Source organism: Oryctolagus cuniculus, chromosome 5 (assembly GCF_051225735.1).
Source record: "Oryctolagus cuniculus isolate XC-2025 breed Fujian yellow rabbit chromosome 5, ASM5122573v1, whole genome shotgun sequence".
In the NCBI taxonomy this organism is placed as follows: Eukaryota; Metazoa; Chordata; class Mammalia; order Lagomorpha; family Leporidae; genus Oryctolagus; species Oryctolagus cuniculus.
In genome coordinates, this window is record NC_142871.1 from 101,852,830 (window position 1) to 101,871,500 (window position 18,671).

Genomic DNA, 18,671 nt, shown 5'->3' on the forward strand with positions numbered 1-18,671 from the left:
CATTTGTAACAGCTATAGCATTTTTATCGTAGTATTTCTTCTTTTCATATTTATCTCGGATGAAAAATTCCACCGCTCTGAAAACAAGTAACTTAAGGAAAAGTATGAGTGTGGTAACAATGGCCACTTGTCTTTATTTACTCCTTTCCACAAAGTCTAGATTCCAAATTTAAATGTCCTGCTCCCCAACCTATTACATTCCTTAGCACTAATTCTTCAACTAAATTCTGTATCCCATTTTTCTTTCTCCCGAAGTCTACCTCTTTCCTATTTACTTATTTATCAAAAACCACCCAACCTAATTCTAGAAAGAAAAGTAACTGACCACAATTCTTAATTCTTCCACTACTATCACCCTCATTAGCAAACTCTAAATTCAAGTTCATTCTGGGTTTTCAGTATTAAGTATTAAAAAAAGTATTAAGGAAACTAACATCTGTGCAGTATCCACAATGTATAAGACCCTGTGTGCTATATGTTTTACATATTCTGCTTCCTCTAATTTCTCTCATAAACCAGTGATATAAAAAATTATTTTTACGTCATAAAGAATTAGAAAAATTAAATAACTGTGATTCCAGGGGGGTGAACCAATGGAAGGAAGACCTTTCTGTCTCTCTCTCTCTCACTAACTCTGCCTGTAAAAAAAGAAAAAAGAAAAAGTAACTGTGATTCCAATCACTGTATTATTCTCTATCATTCATGCTGTCTCTTAGTGTGTCATATAGGATTCCTTGTATATTAGAATACAGGCCAATTTTTTCCTTGCAAGGTTGAAGAACAGAGAAAGAAGGCAGTAAGTTAAAACTGCTGGTGCTGTGGCTCACTAGGCTAATCCTTTGCCTGTGGCGCTGGTACCCCGGGTTCTAGTCCTGGTTGGGGCGCCGGTTCTGTCCCGGTTGCTCCTCTTCCAGTCCAGCTCTCTGCTGTGGCCCAGGAGTACAGTGGAGGATGGCCCAAGTCCTTGGGCCCTGCACCCGCATGGAAGACCAGGAGGAAGCACCTGGCTCCTGGCGTAGCGCCAGCCGTAGCAGCCATTTCAGGGGGTGAACCAATGGAAAAAGGAAGACCTTTCTCTCTCTCTCTCTCTAACTCTGCCTGTCAAAAAAAAAAAAAAAAAGTTAAAACCAAGGTTTCTACATATTATAAGAAATGTTTTCAAAAATTACACAAGTAAACAATTTTTTAAAATGACATGAGATCAAATTGATATGTTGCTACAACTGTTTTACAAAGACATAATAAAATACATTATTGGGGCTGGTGCAGCTGTTGGCGCAGCGGGTTAATGCCATGGCTTGAAGCACCGTCATCTCATATGGGCGCTGGTTTGAGACCCGGCTGCTCCAATTCCAATTCAGCTCTCTGCTATAGCCTGGGAAAGCAGTGGAAGATGGCCCAAGTCCTTGGGCCCCTGCACCTGTGTGAGATACCAGGAAGAAGCTCCCAGCTCCTGGCTTCAGATCAGCACCGCTCCGGCCGTTGCAGCCAATTGGGGAGTGAACCAGTGGATGGAAGACCTCTCTTTCTCTGCCTCTCCTCTCTCTGTGTAACTCTGACTTGCAAATAAATAAATAAATCTTTAAAAATAAATAAAATACATTATTAAAACAGGAAAACTTTGATGCCAGAGCTGTAGTGTAGCTGGTAAAGCCACCAACTGCAGTGCCAGCATCCCACATGGACGCCAGTTCAAGACCCAGCTGTTCCACTTCAGATCCAACTCTCTGTTATGGCCTGGGAAAGCAATAGAAGATGGTGCAATGTGGGAAACCCAGAAGAAGCTCCTGGCTCCCCACTTCAGATGGGCCCAGCTCTGGCTACTGCGGCCTTTTGGAGAGTGAACCAGCAGATGGAAGATCTCTCTCTCTCTCTCTCTCTGCCTCTGCCTCTCAGTAACTCTGCCTTTCAAAAAAAATAAATTAAAAAAAAAAAAAAAACAATCATTACATGCCATAAAATTAGTTTTTTAAATTTCACGGGATTCATCCAAAGGACTGTGGTCTAGGACACATGCTAAGTCCTTGGTTGTTCTCAGCTTCCTTTTTTGTTTTTTAAAATATCCCTGTATTTATTTGAAAGGCAATGAGGCAGAGGATGAGTGAAAGGAGGGGCAAAGGAGAGGGCAGAGCAGAACAGAGTTCAAGAGATCTTCCATCTACTAGTTCACTCCCAAAATGGACACTACAGCCAGGCCTGCACCAGGCCCAACCAGAAGCCAGGAACCCCATCCTGGTCTCCCACATGGCAGGAGCCCAAGTACTAGGGTCATGTTCAGCTGAAATGGAAGCAGAGCAGTTGGGGCTTGAACTGGCAATTAGTGTTGAAGACACTGCCTAACTTACTGTACCACAATGCCAGTCCTGTGTTCTCAATTCCTGCATGCCTCATAGAGCAAGAATGTCCTCACACTTTTTTTTTTAAATAAGATCCCACATGCAAGTCAATGTTTCATTGTTAGTTTGACCTTAAAGAACTAAAGTACAATTGGTGTAGATGTTCATTACCTAGAACTGCCTATGTGACTCCAAAGCAGCCACAGAAACTACATTAATGAGTTAGCATGGCTGCATTCTAATTTAATTTACAAAAACAGGTAGTGGGTTCAAAGAACCGTAGCTACTGCCTCCTGAATTTTATTCAATGTTAGAGGGCAAAGAACTGCCAAGATGGATTTATAAGAGGACACATTTATCAGTAAACAGTTACCATAGAAAACATATAGGACTGTCTTAAATTTTTTTCAACTTTTAAAAATTTTACCTAAAGTATAAAAACTTCACATGATTTATATTATACAAATTTAGAAACATACTGATTCTTCCCACTCTACCCTCCCTCCTGCCCATGCAACTCTTGAGTATATACTTGAAAGAACTGAAGACAGGTTTTCAAGTAAAAATTTGTGGAATGAAATCATAGTAGTACTATTCATAATAGCTCAAAGATAGAAATGCTCAAATATTGATCAACAAAATGTGGAATATCTGCACAACATAAAAATTTCAACTATACAAAGGAATGGAGGACTCATGTTTGTTACAACATGGAGAACTTCAAAGCTCTATTCTAAGTGAAATAAAACAGACACAAGAAGCTAATATATTCTTTCAATTACATGAAAAATCCAGAACAGGCAAATCTATAGAGAAAGAAAGGAAAATTAATGGTTACTGCGCCATAGTTTCATTACCTTTAAAATGGGAATAATACTAATAATTCATAGGATTACTGTAATACATAAATTAGTATATGTGAAGAACTAAGAGCAATGCATCATAAATTGTGAATGCTATGTAACTTTTTGCTCTTATTAATATAAAGCTATTCTAATAGGCTAACTTTTTTTTCATCAAGTTGTATTTATTTACTTCAGAGGCAGAGTTACAGACAGATAAAGGAAGAGACAGAGAGAGGTCTATCATTCACTGGTTCACTCCCCAAATGACTGCAACAGGCTGGAGGTGGGCCAATCCGAAGCAAGGAGCCAGCAGCTTCCTCCAGGTCTCCCATTCGGATGCAGGGGCCCAAGCACGCATACATCTTCTACATGTTCCTAGGCCACCAACAGGGAGCTAAGAGTGGAAGTGGAATAGGCAAGAGTCAAACAGATGTCGATATGGGATGTCAGCACTGCAGGTGAATGCTTAACCTACTTGGCCATGGCACCAGCCCTGACAGGCAAACCTTTTAAAAGATAGGGACTGTGGTAGGGAGGGGAACTACTTAGCAACCATTGTTATGGGTTAAAATGCCCTGCATTATCATTAAGCTCATACAGGTAAATAAACAAGAAACAATAGAAGAATTAGTGAATTTGGAGACTAGAAAATATACATCTTTAACTGCCAGTCTCCAAATATCATTTGAGATGTAAGAATATAGTTATACTGATGTAGATCAATAATATGATTTTAAAAATTAGAAACAGCAATATTTTCAGACAATCAATGTAAAGATTCTATGAGGGTACTTCAGTTTGTGGAAAAACAGAATTAAAAGAAATTTTGGTGTAAAAATATTTTGAAATCCACACACAGTATTTTCATAATATGATTTTTCTAGTAACTTCCTGAAGACTCATTGTATTAATAACAATTCAAGTTTAAGTGGCTGATTTAGGATTTAGTACACAGACATCAAAATATCCTAGATTCTTCTCCATGCCTATAGTTAATAAAGCATCACTGTAGCAACCCTAATTTTCTCCAATGCCAAAACTAACAATTGGTACTCTATAGGCCCAGAAAAATTTTTAATTATTACATGCTTTATCTTTTAACATGTTGTTTACCTATTAAGATTTTCTTCCTTTTCTTTAAAGATACCATTTCAGAGACAATTAAATTAATATCTACTCCCAAAGAACAAAATCTTCCAGTTTCAAACACACACCACTGACAGGAGCAAAAACTTTGAAAAGCTCAAAGCAGAACTGCTGATTAGCTTCAGCACACAATAGATCGCATGGAACTGAAATAATTAAAGTTTTCAGATAAGACAAAAATACTAATAATGAAAAGCTTAATGTAAAGCTTTATCATTTGTCACCTACCAGCACGTGAGGCCTATAATTAACCACATCACATGAGAAATTACACTTTTCAGAGCAGCTTTTGCATGACTTTTATAAACTGTAAAGCTTTTAAAAAGCAATAATTCTTTTTTAGAATGCAATGAGATCCCATATTATATGATTTTTAACGCAATCTGGTTCTACTTGCCTCCACAGATAAGACAACTATATTTATATCTATAGAAGCATAGAGATGTTAAGCTTTTCAAAGAGCAATGACCTTTTTAACAACCAACGGGTGGGTGGGAGAGAGAGAAGGGGGGGGGGAGGGAAGATACTAGTTTTGTTACTAGCCTTCCTTATAAAACAACCAAATCACATAATTAAAAGAAGAAATGATAAAAGTACTATTGTAATAACTAAGGTAATTTTTAAGGTTACAGTATTATATGGGATATGGAGCATGCATGGGCTCATGGTCCAAGAGCTGTACTTGTATCAATTTATATTCTTAACTGTAGTAGTCTACCTAAGTTCAGGCAAAGTCCCTTTTCAAACTGCTCCCAGCAACCATTAGATTACCTTTTAGTGAAAAACGAAAGATTAACACCTATATGAATTTGATCATAATTTGTAAATGCTTTGAAAGCAGTAGTGTTATTTGTAAAAATCAAATAAGCATGCTTGAGCTAAGAACAGCATACATACACATAATCCAAACACGAATCACAGCAGCTACTGAGAGCTGAAATCTTCACCTAGATCTTGATTTAGTTACAAAGAGTGCCACACTATAAGCCTATATATAAAGGCCATCAAAACTCAAATGTGGTGACAATAATTTCACTGAGACGATCATTAAATAATTTCCAAGAGCCCTTAAATAGGAGGGAAAGTCTAGAAGCTTTCAGAAGATTCTTTTTATCTTTTTTTTAAAGCTTTGCTTTATTTATTTGAAATAAAGTGTTACAGAGAGAAGTAGAGACAGAGAAGTCTTCCATCTGCTGGTTCACTCCTCAAATGGCCACAATAGCCTGAGCTCAACAGAAAGGAAGCCAGTATCTAGGAGCTTCTTCCAGGTTTCCCAAATGGGGGCAGGAGCCCAAGCACTTGGGCCATCTTTTACTTCCTTCCCAGGACATAGCAGAGAGCTGGATCGGAAGTGGAGAAGCTAGGACTAGAACCAGTGCCCACATGGGATGCCGGTGCTGCAGGCCTGGGCTTCAACCCACCACACCACAAAGCTGGCCCCAGAAGACTTTTTTTTTTTTTTTTTTTTTTTTTTGACAGGCAGAGTTAGTGAGAGACAGAGAGAAAGGTCTTCCTTTTTCCCATTGGTTTACCCCCCAAGTGGCCGCTACAGCTGGCGCGCTGCGGCCAGCGCTCTGCGCCAATCCGAAGCCAGGAGCCAGGTGCTTCCTCCTGGTCTCCCATTGCGGGTGCAGGGCCCAAGCACCTGGGCCATCCTCCACTGCACTCCTGGGCCACAGTAGAGAGCTGGACTGGAAGAGGAGCAACCGGGACAGAATCCGGCGCCCCAACCTGGATTAGAACCGGGGGTACCTGCGCCGTAGGCTGAGGATTTGCCTAGTGAGCCGCGGCGCCGGCCCCCAGAAGACTTTTAATAGATCTTTGGATACCCCACCCAGCCCCTACCTCCTCCCTCTGAAAAGAAGATTCGCTCTATCTCATGCAGCTATTTTGAAAGACATAAAAGGCAAATGCAGTACTTAGTATAAGGCAAACCCATATTATGCAAAAAGCTACTGTATCTATTATTTCCAGTATAATTATCTTCACTATGTCAAAGGTCAAAGATTTAGATACCAGACACCAATCAATTCACTATAAAAATCTTATCTTTCCAGGCCGGCGCCGCGGCTCACTAGGCTAATCCTCCGCCTAGCGGCGCCAGCACACCGGGTTCTAGTCCCGGTCGGGGCGCCGGATTCTGTCCCGGTTGCCCCTCTTCCAGGCCAGCTCTCTGCTGTGGCCAGGGAGTGCAGTGGAGGATGGCCCAGGTGCTTGGGCCCTGCACCCCATGGGAGACCAGGAAAAGCACCTGGCTCCTGGCTCCTGCCATCGGATCAGCGCGGTGCGCTGGCCGCAGCGCACCGGCCGTGGCAGCCATTGGAGGGTGAACCAACAGCAAAGGAAGACCTTTCTCTCTGTCTCTCTCTCTCACTGTCCACTCTGCCTGTCAAAAAAAAAAAAACTTATCTTTCCTGAAAATTTTAGATATGAACCAAATATTTTTAAATGTATCAACCTCACTTTTATAAGGCTTATCATAAAATTGATGATAATTACTTAAGAAATGGTATGCCTACCAACTTATACAGAATAGTCCAGAGAAGAATTCAATACACAGAGATACAAAAGAAGCTATATACTGTCCTTCCTTCTCTGAATATCTTTCAGACTTATGTGAAAACAACCTGGAATCATAGTGACAAATAACTTGAAAGCAGCTTTTTTATGTAAGGTACTATATAGACAGTAAACCCAAAACGTTTTAGAACCTCAAATAAATTAGCCTGCAATATCCAAGAGAAGCCAAAACCAAAACAAGAAACAATCCAACCCCTCCACATACACAAAAACTTTCATAAAAGCATTCTGCAATTTGAAGCTTTTTATCTATCTACTCAGGTTTGTGGGTTGGTAGCAAAAAGATGGAGAATAAATTAAAACAAGCAAGCAATTGGTAACAACCACTTAGGACTGGGGTGGGGAATCTCTTTTTCTGCCAAGGGTCATTTGGATATTTGTAACATTATTCATGGTTCATACAAAATTATCAACTTAAAGATTAGCCCACTGGGCCCAGTATTGTGGTATAGTGAGTTAAAGTGCTGCATGCAATGCTAGTATCCCATTTTAGTCTCTACTGCTCCCCTTCTGATCCAGCTCCCTGCTAATGTGCCTGGGAAAGCAACACAAGATGGCCCAAGTAGTTGGGCCCCTGCCACCCACATGAGAGACCCAGATGAAACTCCTGGCTTAGGCTCAGCCTGGCCCAGCCCTGGCCGTTGCTGACACCTGGGCAGTGAACCAGCACATGGAAGACCTCTCACTGTGTCTCTTCTTTCCTCACTCTCTATAACTCAACCATTCAAATAAATAAATAATCCTTTTAAAAAATTAGCCTGCTATAAATTTATTCAATTTTGAGTACCACTGGCAGTCGCCTTGGCAGGGCCAGACCAAATGATTTTACAGACCCTGTACAACCCATGGGTCAGATGTTCTCCATCCCCATCCTAAGACATTGATTTGTTGGCCTGATTCTATCTCCTTCTACCATGCTCTATTCTTCATTTTTTAGAGGAAAAGAAAAGAGTATCGCTAAGATTCTTAAAAAAAAAAAAAAAAAAACAAAAAACAAAAAAACCTAAGAAAGAACAAAAGATCACTACTGTAAGTGAACATAATTTCACTCCTGAATTTTACACTACCTAAAGACTAAGTGACTCCCCAATCGGCATTCCCTGCTTTCTTTAGGGTCCAGACTCATATTTTTAGCTACTAAATAGGTAACTCCATTTTTATGTCCAGCAAACACCCAGTCGGCCTAGGGTGATGCAGCATGGTTCATTATCTTTCATTTCTAAATCTTAAATTCCATCTGGTAGTGTCTCAGTAAATAAATAAGCTTTACAGTCATATAAGCTAGAAGCTCTGAGTTCATCTCAGTATCTTGCTCAGAATCAAAGTCAATCTCAAAATAGCCCAACTGCTCCTGTTTTACCAATTTCTTTCTCTGTGTTCTCAACACCACTATAATAATTTAGATCTTCATTACTGCTCATGCTGGAGCTAAAAATAGCATTCTGCATGGTCTCTTTACCTCTAGGATCTCCTTTTACCTCCAATTAATATCTTCCCTGTGCTGAAAAGCTAATATTCTACTTTTTCTCCTGTTTCAAAGTCCTTCATGTGTTTCCAAACACTTCAACCCCTTGGGCCAATAAAATGAAGTCCAAATTGTTCCCTATAATATTGAAAACTCTTTATAATCCAGATCAAAACATCTTTTAGTTTTCTTATGATACCTCCTCCATAATTTTATCACATAAAAAGCTTAATAGGTGGCCGGCGCTGTGGCTCAATAGGCTAATCCTCCACCTAGCAGCACCGGCACACCGGGTTCTAGTCCCGGTCAGGGCGCCGGATTCTTTCCCGGTTGCCCCTCTTCTAGTCCAGCTCTCTGCTGTGGCCCGGGAAGGCAGTGAAGGATGGCTCAAGTGCTTAGGCCCTGCACCCCATGGGAGACCAGGAGAAGCACCTGGCTCCTGCCTTCGGATCAGCGTGGTGTGCCGGCCGCAGCGTGCCAGCCATGGCGGCCATTGGAGGGTGAACCAACGGGAAAAAGAAGACCTTTCTCTCTGTCTCTCTCTCTCACTACCCACTCTGCCTAACAAAACAAAAAAAAAACAAAACACTTAATAGGTCATATTTCCTCCTACCTCCATACTTTTGCTCATTTTTTTTCCCACATCTAAAATGTACCTCCCATTCTTACTCTAGGATCTTCCTACAACAAAAATTGCCTTGGATATCAGGTTACTTAATTTGGGGGAAAATGATGAGGAAGGTGGAAACAGAAAAAGGTGAGTTTAAAATTACTAACTTTTCAATTATAAAATAATAACAAAAAAAGGTTTCTGTCCAAATATAAAAATAATCAGACACTGTTAAACTATACAAATGAGTAACATGCAATTCATCTTTAGGAAGCTACATTTCATTGTCAAAATCATTAATGTTATCTTTTTAGAAGATAAACTTATTGACAAAGCAGTGCAGTTTTTATGACCTACTTTCTCAAACTCCAATATAAACCTTCAGAAATCCCATAGAATCAAATGATTTTATCATTGACAAATGTGAGACACATCCTGAGCATAATGCCTGTGGGAAAATGGTCTATCCATTTATAAAGGCAAATATATAATAAAGCAAACAGTTGTACAACCTAGAGATAGAACATTAACAGAAAACATTAACATGAATTATTTAGTAATTGCACTAAATATATAATCTGCCTTTTAAATGCCTAAATACTAAACTGTTTCACATAAATATAATTACATAAAACTTGCAGAAGAGGAGAATTCTTCAGCTTGAGGCATCTTATATATGAACTCAGGTTTGCGGGTTCAGAGCAAAAAGGGAGTAAATTAAAGCAATCACAAGATTCTTACGGTTTAAAAAACGGCTTAAAAAGACAAATCAAATCTCTAATAATATAAATCAATAAACAACAGACATTCTCCAATCAAGAGACAGAGATCAGGGCCAGCATTGCAGCATGAAGGGTTAAGCCACCACCTACCATGCTGGCAGTGTCTTAGCTGCTCCACTTTCGATCCTGCTCCCTGATAATGTACCTGGGAAAGCAGCAGCAGATGGCCCAAATGCTTGGGATCTTGTACCCATGTAGGAGAACAAGAGGAAGCTCCTGGCTCTGTCCTGGCCTAGCCCCGGCCATTGCAGCCATTTGGGGAATGGACCAGTGGATGAGAGCGCTCTCTATGCAACTCTGCCTTTCAAATAAATATGTAAATCTTTAAAATTTTTTTTAAAAAGACAGAGATCAAGCAAAAAGGCCAGTTATAACATTTTAGAATTTGGTACATAAAAATAATATATGTGTCATGTATTTACCAGATTCCTATTACAGGGCTGAATGTTTAGCCAAGCAGTTAGTAGCTGGCTGGGATGCCACATCCCGTATCAGAGTACTTGAGTTCAATACTGGGCTTTAGCTCCTGACTCCAACTTACTGCTGATGCAAACCCTGGGAGGCTTTGGTGGTGGCTCAACTGACTGGCTAGATTCCTATTACCCTCATAAGAGAACTGGATTGAGTTCTTGGCTTCATCCACAGGCCAGAACTGGTTGTGGGCATGTGGCAAATGAACCAGCAGAAGGGAGCTTGCTCACTCTCTCTGCCTCCTAAATAAATAAATAAAATTTCTTAAAAGCCTACTTATATACAAAGTGTTGCTCAAGGAAAATCAATTTATTTAATTTTAGAGGCAGAGCTACAGAGAGAGAGGGAGAGACACAGAAAAAGGTCTTCCATCTGCTGGCTCACTCCCCAAATGGCTGCAATGGCTGGAGCTAGGCCGATCTGAAGCCAAGAACAAGGAGGTTCCTCTGGGTCCTCCATGCAGGTGGAAGGGCCCAAGCATTTGGGCCAGTCTCCATTGCTTTCCCAGGCCACAGCAGAGAGCCAGATCAGAAGAGGAGCAGCTGGGACACAAACCAGTGCCTACATGGAGAGCTGGCATAACAGGCGGAGGCCCAGCCCACTATGCCATACCACCAGCCCAGAAAATCAATTTCTATCTTTAATGAACAATAGCAAGATAAAGTTCACACCTTCCTAAACACTAACAGATAAGATAGATACAAATTATGAAAATGAATTAATTCTTTTTAAATCCACAATGAGCAAGTTTTAAAGGATACTGATCTGTCTGTGGTCTTCGAAAGTTCTCTGGAAGATTGGCTTCATAAAGTAGTCTTGCTTTAGTATTTCCCATATCTTGCATGCACTATAATAAAAGAAAATCAAGAATTTTTATTATGTTTACATTAAAAAGTAATTCCTATATGCAAATACATATATAAATACTAACATTATTTCTAATGTAAAACTCTTCTCTTTAGAAAAATAATTTAAATCACAACTATAAAATTATTTTTCAAGTTCAAATTAGAAACCTATTTTTAAGCCTTCATATCTGTCAACACAAATGGATCCACAGACTTCTAAACATCTGTGTTCTGTGTAAACCTTACCACCTTTATATTCATTACTTCCTAAAAGTGAATTCCCTAGTTGTGGAAAGTATTATTTCTTATATATACCACTTAAACAATGCTGCTATTGCCATGGCTAACGAAACAAAATCAAGTTTTCTCTGTTTTGGGGCTTTAAAGTACTCTGGGAGTCTCATGATTTACAATGAAGATCACAAGGGAGGTTAGATAAAAAAGCAATATTGCTGGCCTAGAACATCACAGAATTGAGTTTATTTCTTTGAGGTTATAAGGTCCTATGATGTTCTGCTAAAAGCCTTCCCCACAAAAAAATGGGCTAATGGTCAAATTTTATTCACAAATTTTGCAAATTACCTCTTCCCTGAAATCTGTAACATAAAAGCTGTGACATGAAACAATTTGATAATCATTTCAACCAGTTTAAGTTTCAGTATCTTCTATCTATAATGACCAGCCAAACAGTAGTTTCTTTATATTCTACTTGAAACTAAATGAAAGATTTACCAAAAAATATATAATTGTTGTATCATATCATATATATACATATATATATATATAAATATACCCTGAGTTCCTTAATATGTTTTTAACAAATAGAACAGTTTTTGTACTTTATTTTTCTGATTTCCCAGACACAAATCCCTACACATCTCAGGTAATGACTCAGATTAACCAACGTCAATCTTGAGGTGCTGCACTTAAGTATACACAGAACCATCTTCCTTCAAATAAAAATTATCCTGACTCTTCTCCCAACTGAAAGATTTTAGATATACAAAATTCCAATATACTCAGTTCTGGGTATCTATTCTACTTTACTTCTATGTAAGCATCCCCTTATAAGTCACTTCCCTAGAGATACTGAGAAAGTGAAGTAACAGGGAAAGCAGCCAGAAACAGAATTAAAGGTGAAGGTGGTTATTTAGCCCAAGATGAAACAGAAGCTAATAAATTTGAGCTTCAAAACTATGTAAGATGAAAAACTTTGTATAAGGTGAACATTCAGTACAAGATCAAAGGGCTCTATTATGTCATGGTGGATACTGGCATGAATGAGTATGAGTGAAGCTAAAATGTAATTATGTAATTGGGGGGGGTGGGGAGGACTTAGAAACCTTGTGTAGCTCACCTTTCCTGAACAGAGGGAAAAAAATGTTTTCCATATCTAATACTCAGATAATGCTGCATCTCTGAGCCATAGTATGAATTTGGAAGTAGGATGATCAAGTTACATAATCATAAAATCATCAAACATTTGGAAAGAAAAAATGCCTCTTAGACTGTAGAGTATCTAAAATGAAGCAAAAAGTCATCTAGATTTAGGTCTCTGAAACTGTTACAGTAAGAAAATGGGAAAAGTTTCTACCAGGTAAGCAAGAAGAGTACATGGAAATTTTAACATAAAAGTTGACGACTGGAGCTGACACTGCAGTACAGCATATACAGCGGCCACCTGCAGTGCTAGCATTCCATATGGGGAGCAGTTGGGAGTCCTGCATGCTCCACTTCCGATCCAGCTCTCTGCTGTGGCCTGGGAAAGCAATGGAAGATGGCCCAAGTCCTTGGGCCCTGCACCCTTGTGGGAGACCCAGAAGAAGCTCCTGGCTCCTGGCTTCAGATCAGCTCAGCTCCAGCCATTGCAGCCATCTGAGGAGTACGCCAGCGGATGAAAGACCTCTCTCTTTCTCTCTCCCTCTCTGCCTCTGTCTCTCTGTAACTCTGCCTTTCAAATAAATGAGTAAACCTTTAAAAACAAAAGTTGATGATTAAAAGCATCATCTATTATACATACAATATCTTATCAATCTTTAGTTATATGCTTTTCATATTTTAACATCTCTGAGGAAGAATACATCTTAGAATTGATGTATTATATATACATCAATTATAACAGACACATTTATTATACCAGACACATTTTTATAACAGACACATTTTTTCCTTATTAGTCTAGGAAACAAACATGATTGTACACATTTATTTATGCAAGTCATCAATATTTTATTTTGACTAATTAGAAAATAATTAGGAACAAGGTATATATGTACATTAACCCAAATTATTAAGCATCGTTCTAGTGATGTTATCCACCAAAATTTGATAGTAGGAATAAAAGGAGGCATAAATATCTAAAAGGGAGAAGTACACTAAAATAGTAAGATGCTTCTAGAGGAGACCACTGCCAAAAAATAACAAGGTGCAGTTGCTTCTATGTGTTTGCTGGGATTGAAGAAAACAGATTCAATGGCATCACAGATATAAAGAGATCATTTTATGAGACTACAGAAGATAATGTCAAATATATAAAAAAGTACAGTAGGGATCAGCAGTGAAAGGATCAGTGGAGATGAAAGGTTGAGTAATATGGAGATGACTGTTAGGGCCAAGTGGTAGGGAAAATGGGCTGGTCTTCTGGGAAAATGATAAAGAATATGGTACAAACTAACTGCATTAAGGTTTCAAGACACCCTAATGAAGGACCCTAAGAACAGTTATGAAAATGGACTCTATTGGCTGTAGAATCAAACAGAGCAAATTATGTTCAGTAACTGGCAGGAGAAAATACATAAAGAAAACAGTGTAACAGTTATGCTGAATATATACTTATATTCAATATTCTATAAATACACTGATATTTACCATTTTAAATTACAAAACAACCCTAAAATAGGCTTTATTACCTTAGTTTTATAGGAGAGGAAATTTAATCTCCAACCTATTAAGTAACAGTCATAAAAGCACGTCTCCCATGATTCAACTTTTAACAGAAGCAACACCAGCCATCAGTAGTTTAGATATCTCAGGCTTCATCCAATGGAACTGGGACTATGCCCAGCGAGGTATATAAACACGAGGCTCTTTGCTTTAGAGACTCACTGTTCATTCTACAGATGAGGAAACTAAGGCACAATGAAATGGCAAGATTTTTTCTGTTGAGTAACACACATGCATCAGTGAAAGTGCAAAGACTACAATCAAGTTCTATCACTCAAAATCCTTTTTACTGTGTGGTAGCCCATCAAAAATAGCATCTAGGAAACTTTTACAAGATAGAGGCATACTTTAAGTGTTGTTTCCATTATGAAAACATCATTCTTGTTGATTTAAACATTATTCTTTTTTTCTTAAATTCCCTCAACCAAACTGTTTTAGCAAACACAGAGACAGAAAGGGGAATTTTAGTTGCCTATTCTTTGGTAATTAATGACCTGGTTTCCCAAAGCTGGGACAAGTAGACTGGTTATAAAAAAATGAAAATAGGATGATAAATGGCATGTATTTATTTTAAAAGAACAAGTAATCTTTAATTATTTGTAACCAGTAGAAGATTAAAGCTATAGGTAATGAGCTACATACCTTAATTTCTACCATTTATTTCCTAGGAATAAAGACAGACCCTAAGTACTGTGCATTATTTTGAAAAATTTAAATTTTCCATACCTGTTTTCAATTTATCCAACAGGAGGGATACTTGTAAGACTATCAAATAAACTAACACAAGCTCAAAGACATTAGTAATTCTGAAAATTCTCCAGCTTTAGAGAAGTCATGTCATTTCATCCGTATGTGTGTATTTGGGTGTACCTTCTCTCACATGTCAAGAATGCAAAAGTAAAGAGGAAGACAACTAATTACTTAAAGTTTCTATTATGTTTGTCTTAAAAATATTTTTATACAGATATTTACTTAGGAAACAATAGCTCATCTCAAAATTAAGATGTTTTTAATTACAAAACAGCCAGTGAACTGAAAATGTATTGATACTCTTGACAAATAAATTACTGTAAGAATATACTTTAAATACAAACTCAACATTCATTTTACTTTAAGAAAATAAATTATCATATTGATAAATAAAGAACTATGTGCTTCATGGTTACAACAAATCCAAGTTAGGTAGAACATATTTTTAAATTAATTTTACATTTCCCATTAAATATGGTCTGCTCTACTTTAATGCATTATATAATGTATTCCTAGAAAGATTTATTGTACTTTTTGACTCAATAATTTTCATCAAAAACCACTGTTAAAATTACAAAAGTAGGTTTTATTATTTAGAAATCGTATAGCAAGTCATGCCTTAGAATTCCAAAGTCTTCTATTAAAGGTATCATGCCCTCATTAATTTGTAAATTATGTTTTTTTAGTTTCTCTGCATAACCCAGTATATAGAACATTACCAATCTGAAGACTGATACATTACATGAGATTCAATTTCAAAAAATACTATTCGAATTACTGAAAAGCATCTATGGCCAGACAAACTGTCTTCACAACTAACCATACAGAACCATTTCTATTTCTTAAACTTCTTAAATAACAAAACATTTCACATAGTCAGTTTTAACATTAAAAACAACAAAATAGTTGAGGCTGTCTGGGGGACTGCATTGTGAAAATAATTCTACATGAATTCTTTCTTGAATGTCTGAAACATAATACGCAAAGTCTTCTGGGATAGTCTTCAATGGAAGCTTAATTGCCCAAAAAAAAAAAAAACAAAAAACAAAAAAAAGCAAAAACTAGGGGTCAGCTTTATGGCACAGCGGGTAAAGCCACTGCCTATGACACTGGTGTCAATTTGTGTCCTGGCTTTTCCACTTACGATCCAGCTCCCTGCTAATAACCTGCTAAAGCAACAGAAGATGGTCCAAGCATTTGAGTCCCTGTTACCTATGTGGAAAACCCAGATTAAGCTCCTGGCTCCTGGCTTTGGCCTGGCCCAGCCCTTGCTATTGCAGCCATTTGGGGAATAAAGAAGCAGATGGAAGATATCTCTCTCTCTCTCTCTCTCTCTCTCTCTCTCTCTCTCTCCCCTTCTCTCCTTCTCTCCCTAAAAGTCTGACTTTGAAATAAATAAATCCTTAAAAAATATATATATATACTCTAAGTGTTCTGTGTTTTACAGTAAATGAAGAGAAACTGAAGCTACTGATCTAAAGTTTTCACTAGAATGTTCTGATATCAAATTTAATAAACTAAAACTAACAACCATAATAAGCAGTAGGCAGAAATTTAAAAACTAAGCAGAATCAGTAAGTGGCAAACAAATGCAACAAGAAACTTTATGTGCCAATACTGTATATATAAAAATAAAATCACTACTTTATGTCAGTGGGGCATCTCCAGTGACAAATTCATAAGCAGCAAACACACACACACAGTTTCCTTGAAAATGGAGACTTAAAATAAATAAGTGACAAAAGGTAGTAAAGACAAAAGGTAGTAATAACAAATAAAAACAAAATGTAGCTGAGTTAAGTCACTGTCAGTGTCAGGAAACAATAATTAAATATTTAATAAAAGATAAATGACAAGCCACCTGAAAGTAATGATTCCTTCCCTTGAGAAGAGGATGGGATATCAGAAAGTTCATATAACGATGGAATTAAAAGATAACTTGATAGAAAACAAAATTTAAATCCATGCAGTTTCATAACACACAGACTTTTCCACGAACTTTTTGAAGACCTCTTGTAAAACGTGCAATTTTGGGGGCCAGCGCTCTGGCGCAGCAAGTTAACGCCTGACTTGAAGCACCAGCATCCGATATGGGCACCGGTTCGAGATCCAGCTGCTCCACTTCCCATTCAGCTCTCTGCTATGGCCTGGGAAACCAGTAGAAGATGGCCCAAGTTCTTGGGCTCCTGCACCCACATGGGAGACCCAGAAGAAGCTCCTGGCTCCTGGCTTCGGATTGGCGCAGCTCCAGCCGTTAAGGCCAATTGGGGAGTGAACCATCGGATGGAAGACCTCTCTCTGTCTCTCTCTGGCACTCCTCTCTCTGTGTAACTCTTTCAAATAAATAAATCTTTAAAAAAAACTTGCCTAGTGAGCTGCGGCACCAGCACCCCGGGTTCTAGTCCCGGTTGGGGAACTGGATTCTGTCCCGGTTGCTCCTCTTCCAGTCCAGCTCTCTGCTGTGGCCTGGGAAGGCAGTGGAGGATGGCCCAAGTGCTTGGGCCCTGCACCCGCATGGGAGACCAGGCTCCTGGCTTCGGATGGGCGCAGCGCGCCGGCCGCGGCAGCCATTGGAGGGTGAACCAAAGGAAAAAAGAAGACCTTTCTCTCTGTCTCTCTCTAACTCTGCCTGTCAAAAAAAAAAAAACAAAAAAAAAAAAAAAAAACACACAAAAACAAAAACAAACAAACAAAAAACAACAACAACAACAAAAAAAAACCACTTGCCTTTTTCCTTATTTTGACCTTTTAAAAATCTTGGAATGTAGAACTCTCTTGGTGATAAACTACTTCAAGATATGGGGACAGCTTCTATTTGTTCTAGACCAATTAAAGCCAAAAACAGTCTGTTCCAGGCTCAGCAGCTATAAATGTGGCTCCTAGAACTTCCCATTTCTATGCATCATCCCTTTGTTTCCATACCTTCCTCCTATTTGTCCCCTGCGATGCATCCTTGACTTTGACCCTCAGTCACTAAGAATAAAACTAAAAGTTATGCTGATGCATTATTTTAGAAAGCTATGTGGATAGTAATAACAAATTTGTATTTGTGTTTTTGTTTTGTCCTTTGGAGTTTACTTTTTTTTAGTAAGTGGAAAGAATAATGGAGTAGCAGTATTGCAAGTGATTAGGCTACCATTAGGTTGCAATTAGGTCTTCTAAATTCCCAATGCCAAAAATGAAACCCATTAAAATAACTGATAGATTTTAAGCATTAATGTCTAATAAAAGGATGCTAAATGTCTATTTTAAATACAGAGGAAGAAAGATACAACTATTAAAAATAAAACTTTTCAACCCAACTTTCTGAGGAACAGATTGGAGGGGAAAAAGAATCCTACCTCCAGGTCAGATTTTGTGTAGGAATATAAATCACTTAAATGTTTGTATGTAAGAAGAGGCTTTACATGCTCATGGAAAATGAAATTAAAAGATAATGTCCATTTTCAATAAACTTTTTGAAGACCCCTGGTATATATATAAAATCTTTCAGGAAGAATCCACATGAAACTGACAAATGTGGTTGCTTCAACAGAGGAAACCAGATGAATATGGGACAAAACTGATCACTTTATACTTTTAACACTCTTGGAGGTTTGCGCCATGCGCATACATTTCTCGTTCTCAAAACTGAATATTAATTCTGCACTGTATCTAAATAAACACCATCGACAGTTCAAGTAGGGTTATGATTCAAATCAAATACATGCATTTTTTAAAAAGATTTATTTATTTTATTTGAAAGAGTTACACAGAAAGAGAAGTTAAGGCAGAGAGAGATCTTCCATCTTCTGGTTCACTCCCCGATTGGCCTCAACTACTGGAGCTGTGCTGATCCGAAGCCAGGAGCTTCTTCCTGGTCTCCCACTTGGTACAAGGGCCCAAGCAGTTGGGC

At 38.3% G+C, this 18,671-nt stretch overlaps 1 protein-coding gene across 8 annotated transcripts in view; it reads right to left on the reverse strand.

Annotated features, from left to right (window-relative positions):
• Window positions 1-18,671, reverse strand: part of SMAP1 (small ArfGAP 1) — a 187,920-nt gene that overhangs the window by 75,241 nt on the left and 94,008 nt on the right. For all 8 annotated transcript variants that reach the window (XM_089333044.1, XM_089333045.1, XM_070073896.2 and 5 more), the window contains 2 exons: window positions 10,997-11,082; window positions 2-77 (listed from right to left, as the gene is read on the reverse strand). In XM_089333044.1, the coding sequence (XP_089189170.1) occupies window positions 2-77; window positions 10,997-11,082 (162 nt within the window). The remainder of the gene's footprint in view (window position 1; window positions 78-10,996; window positions 11,083-18,671) is intronic.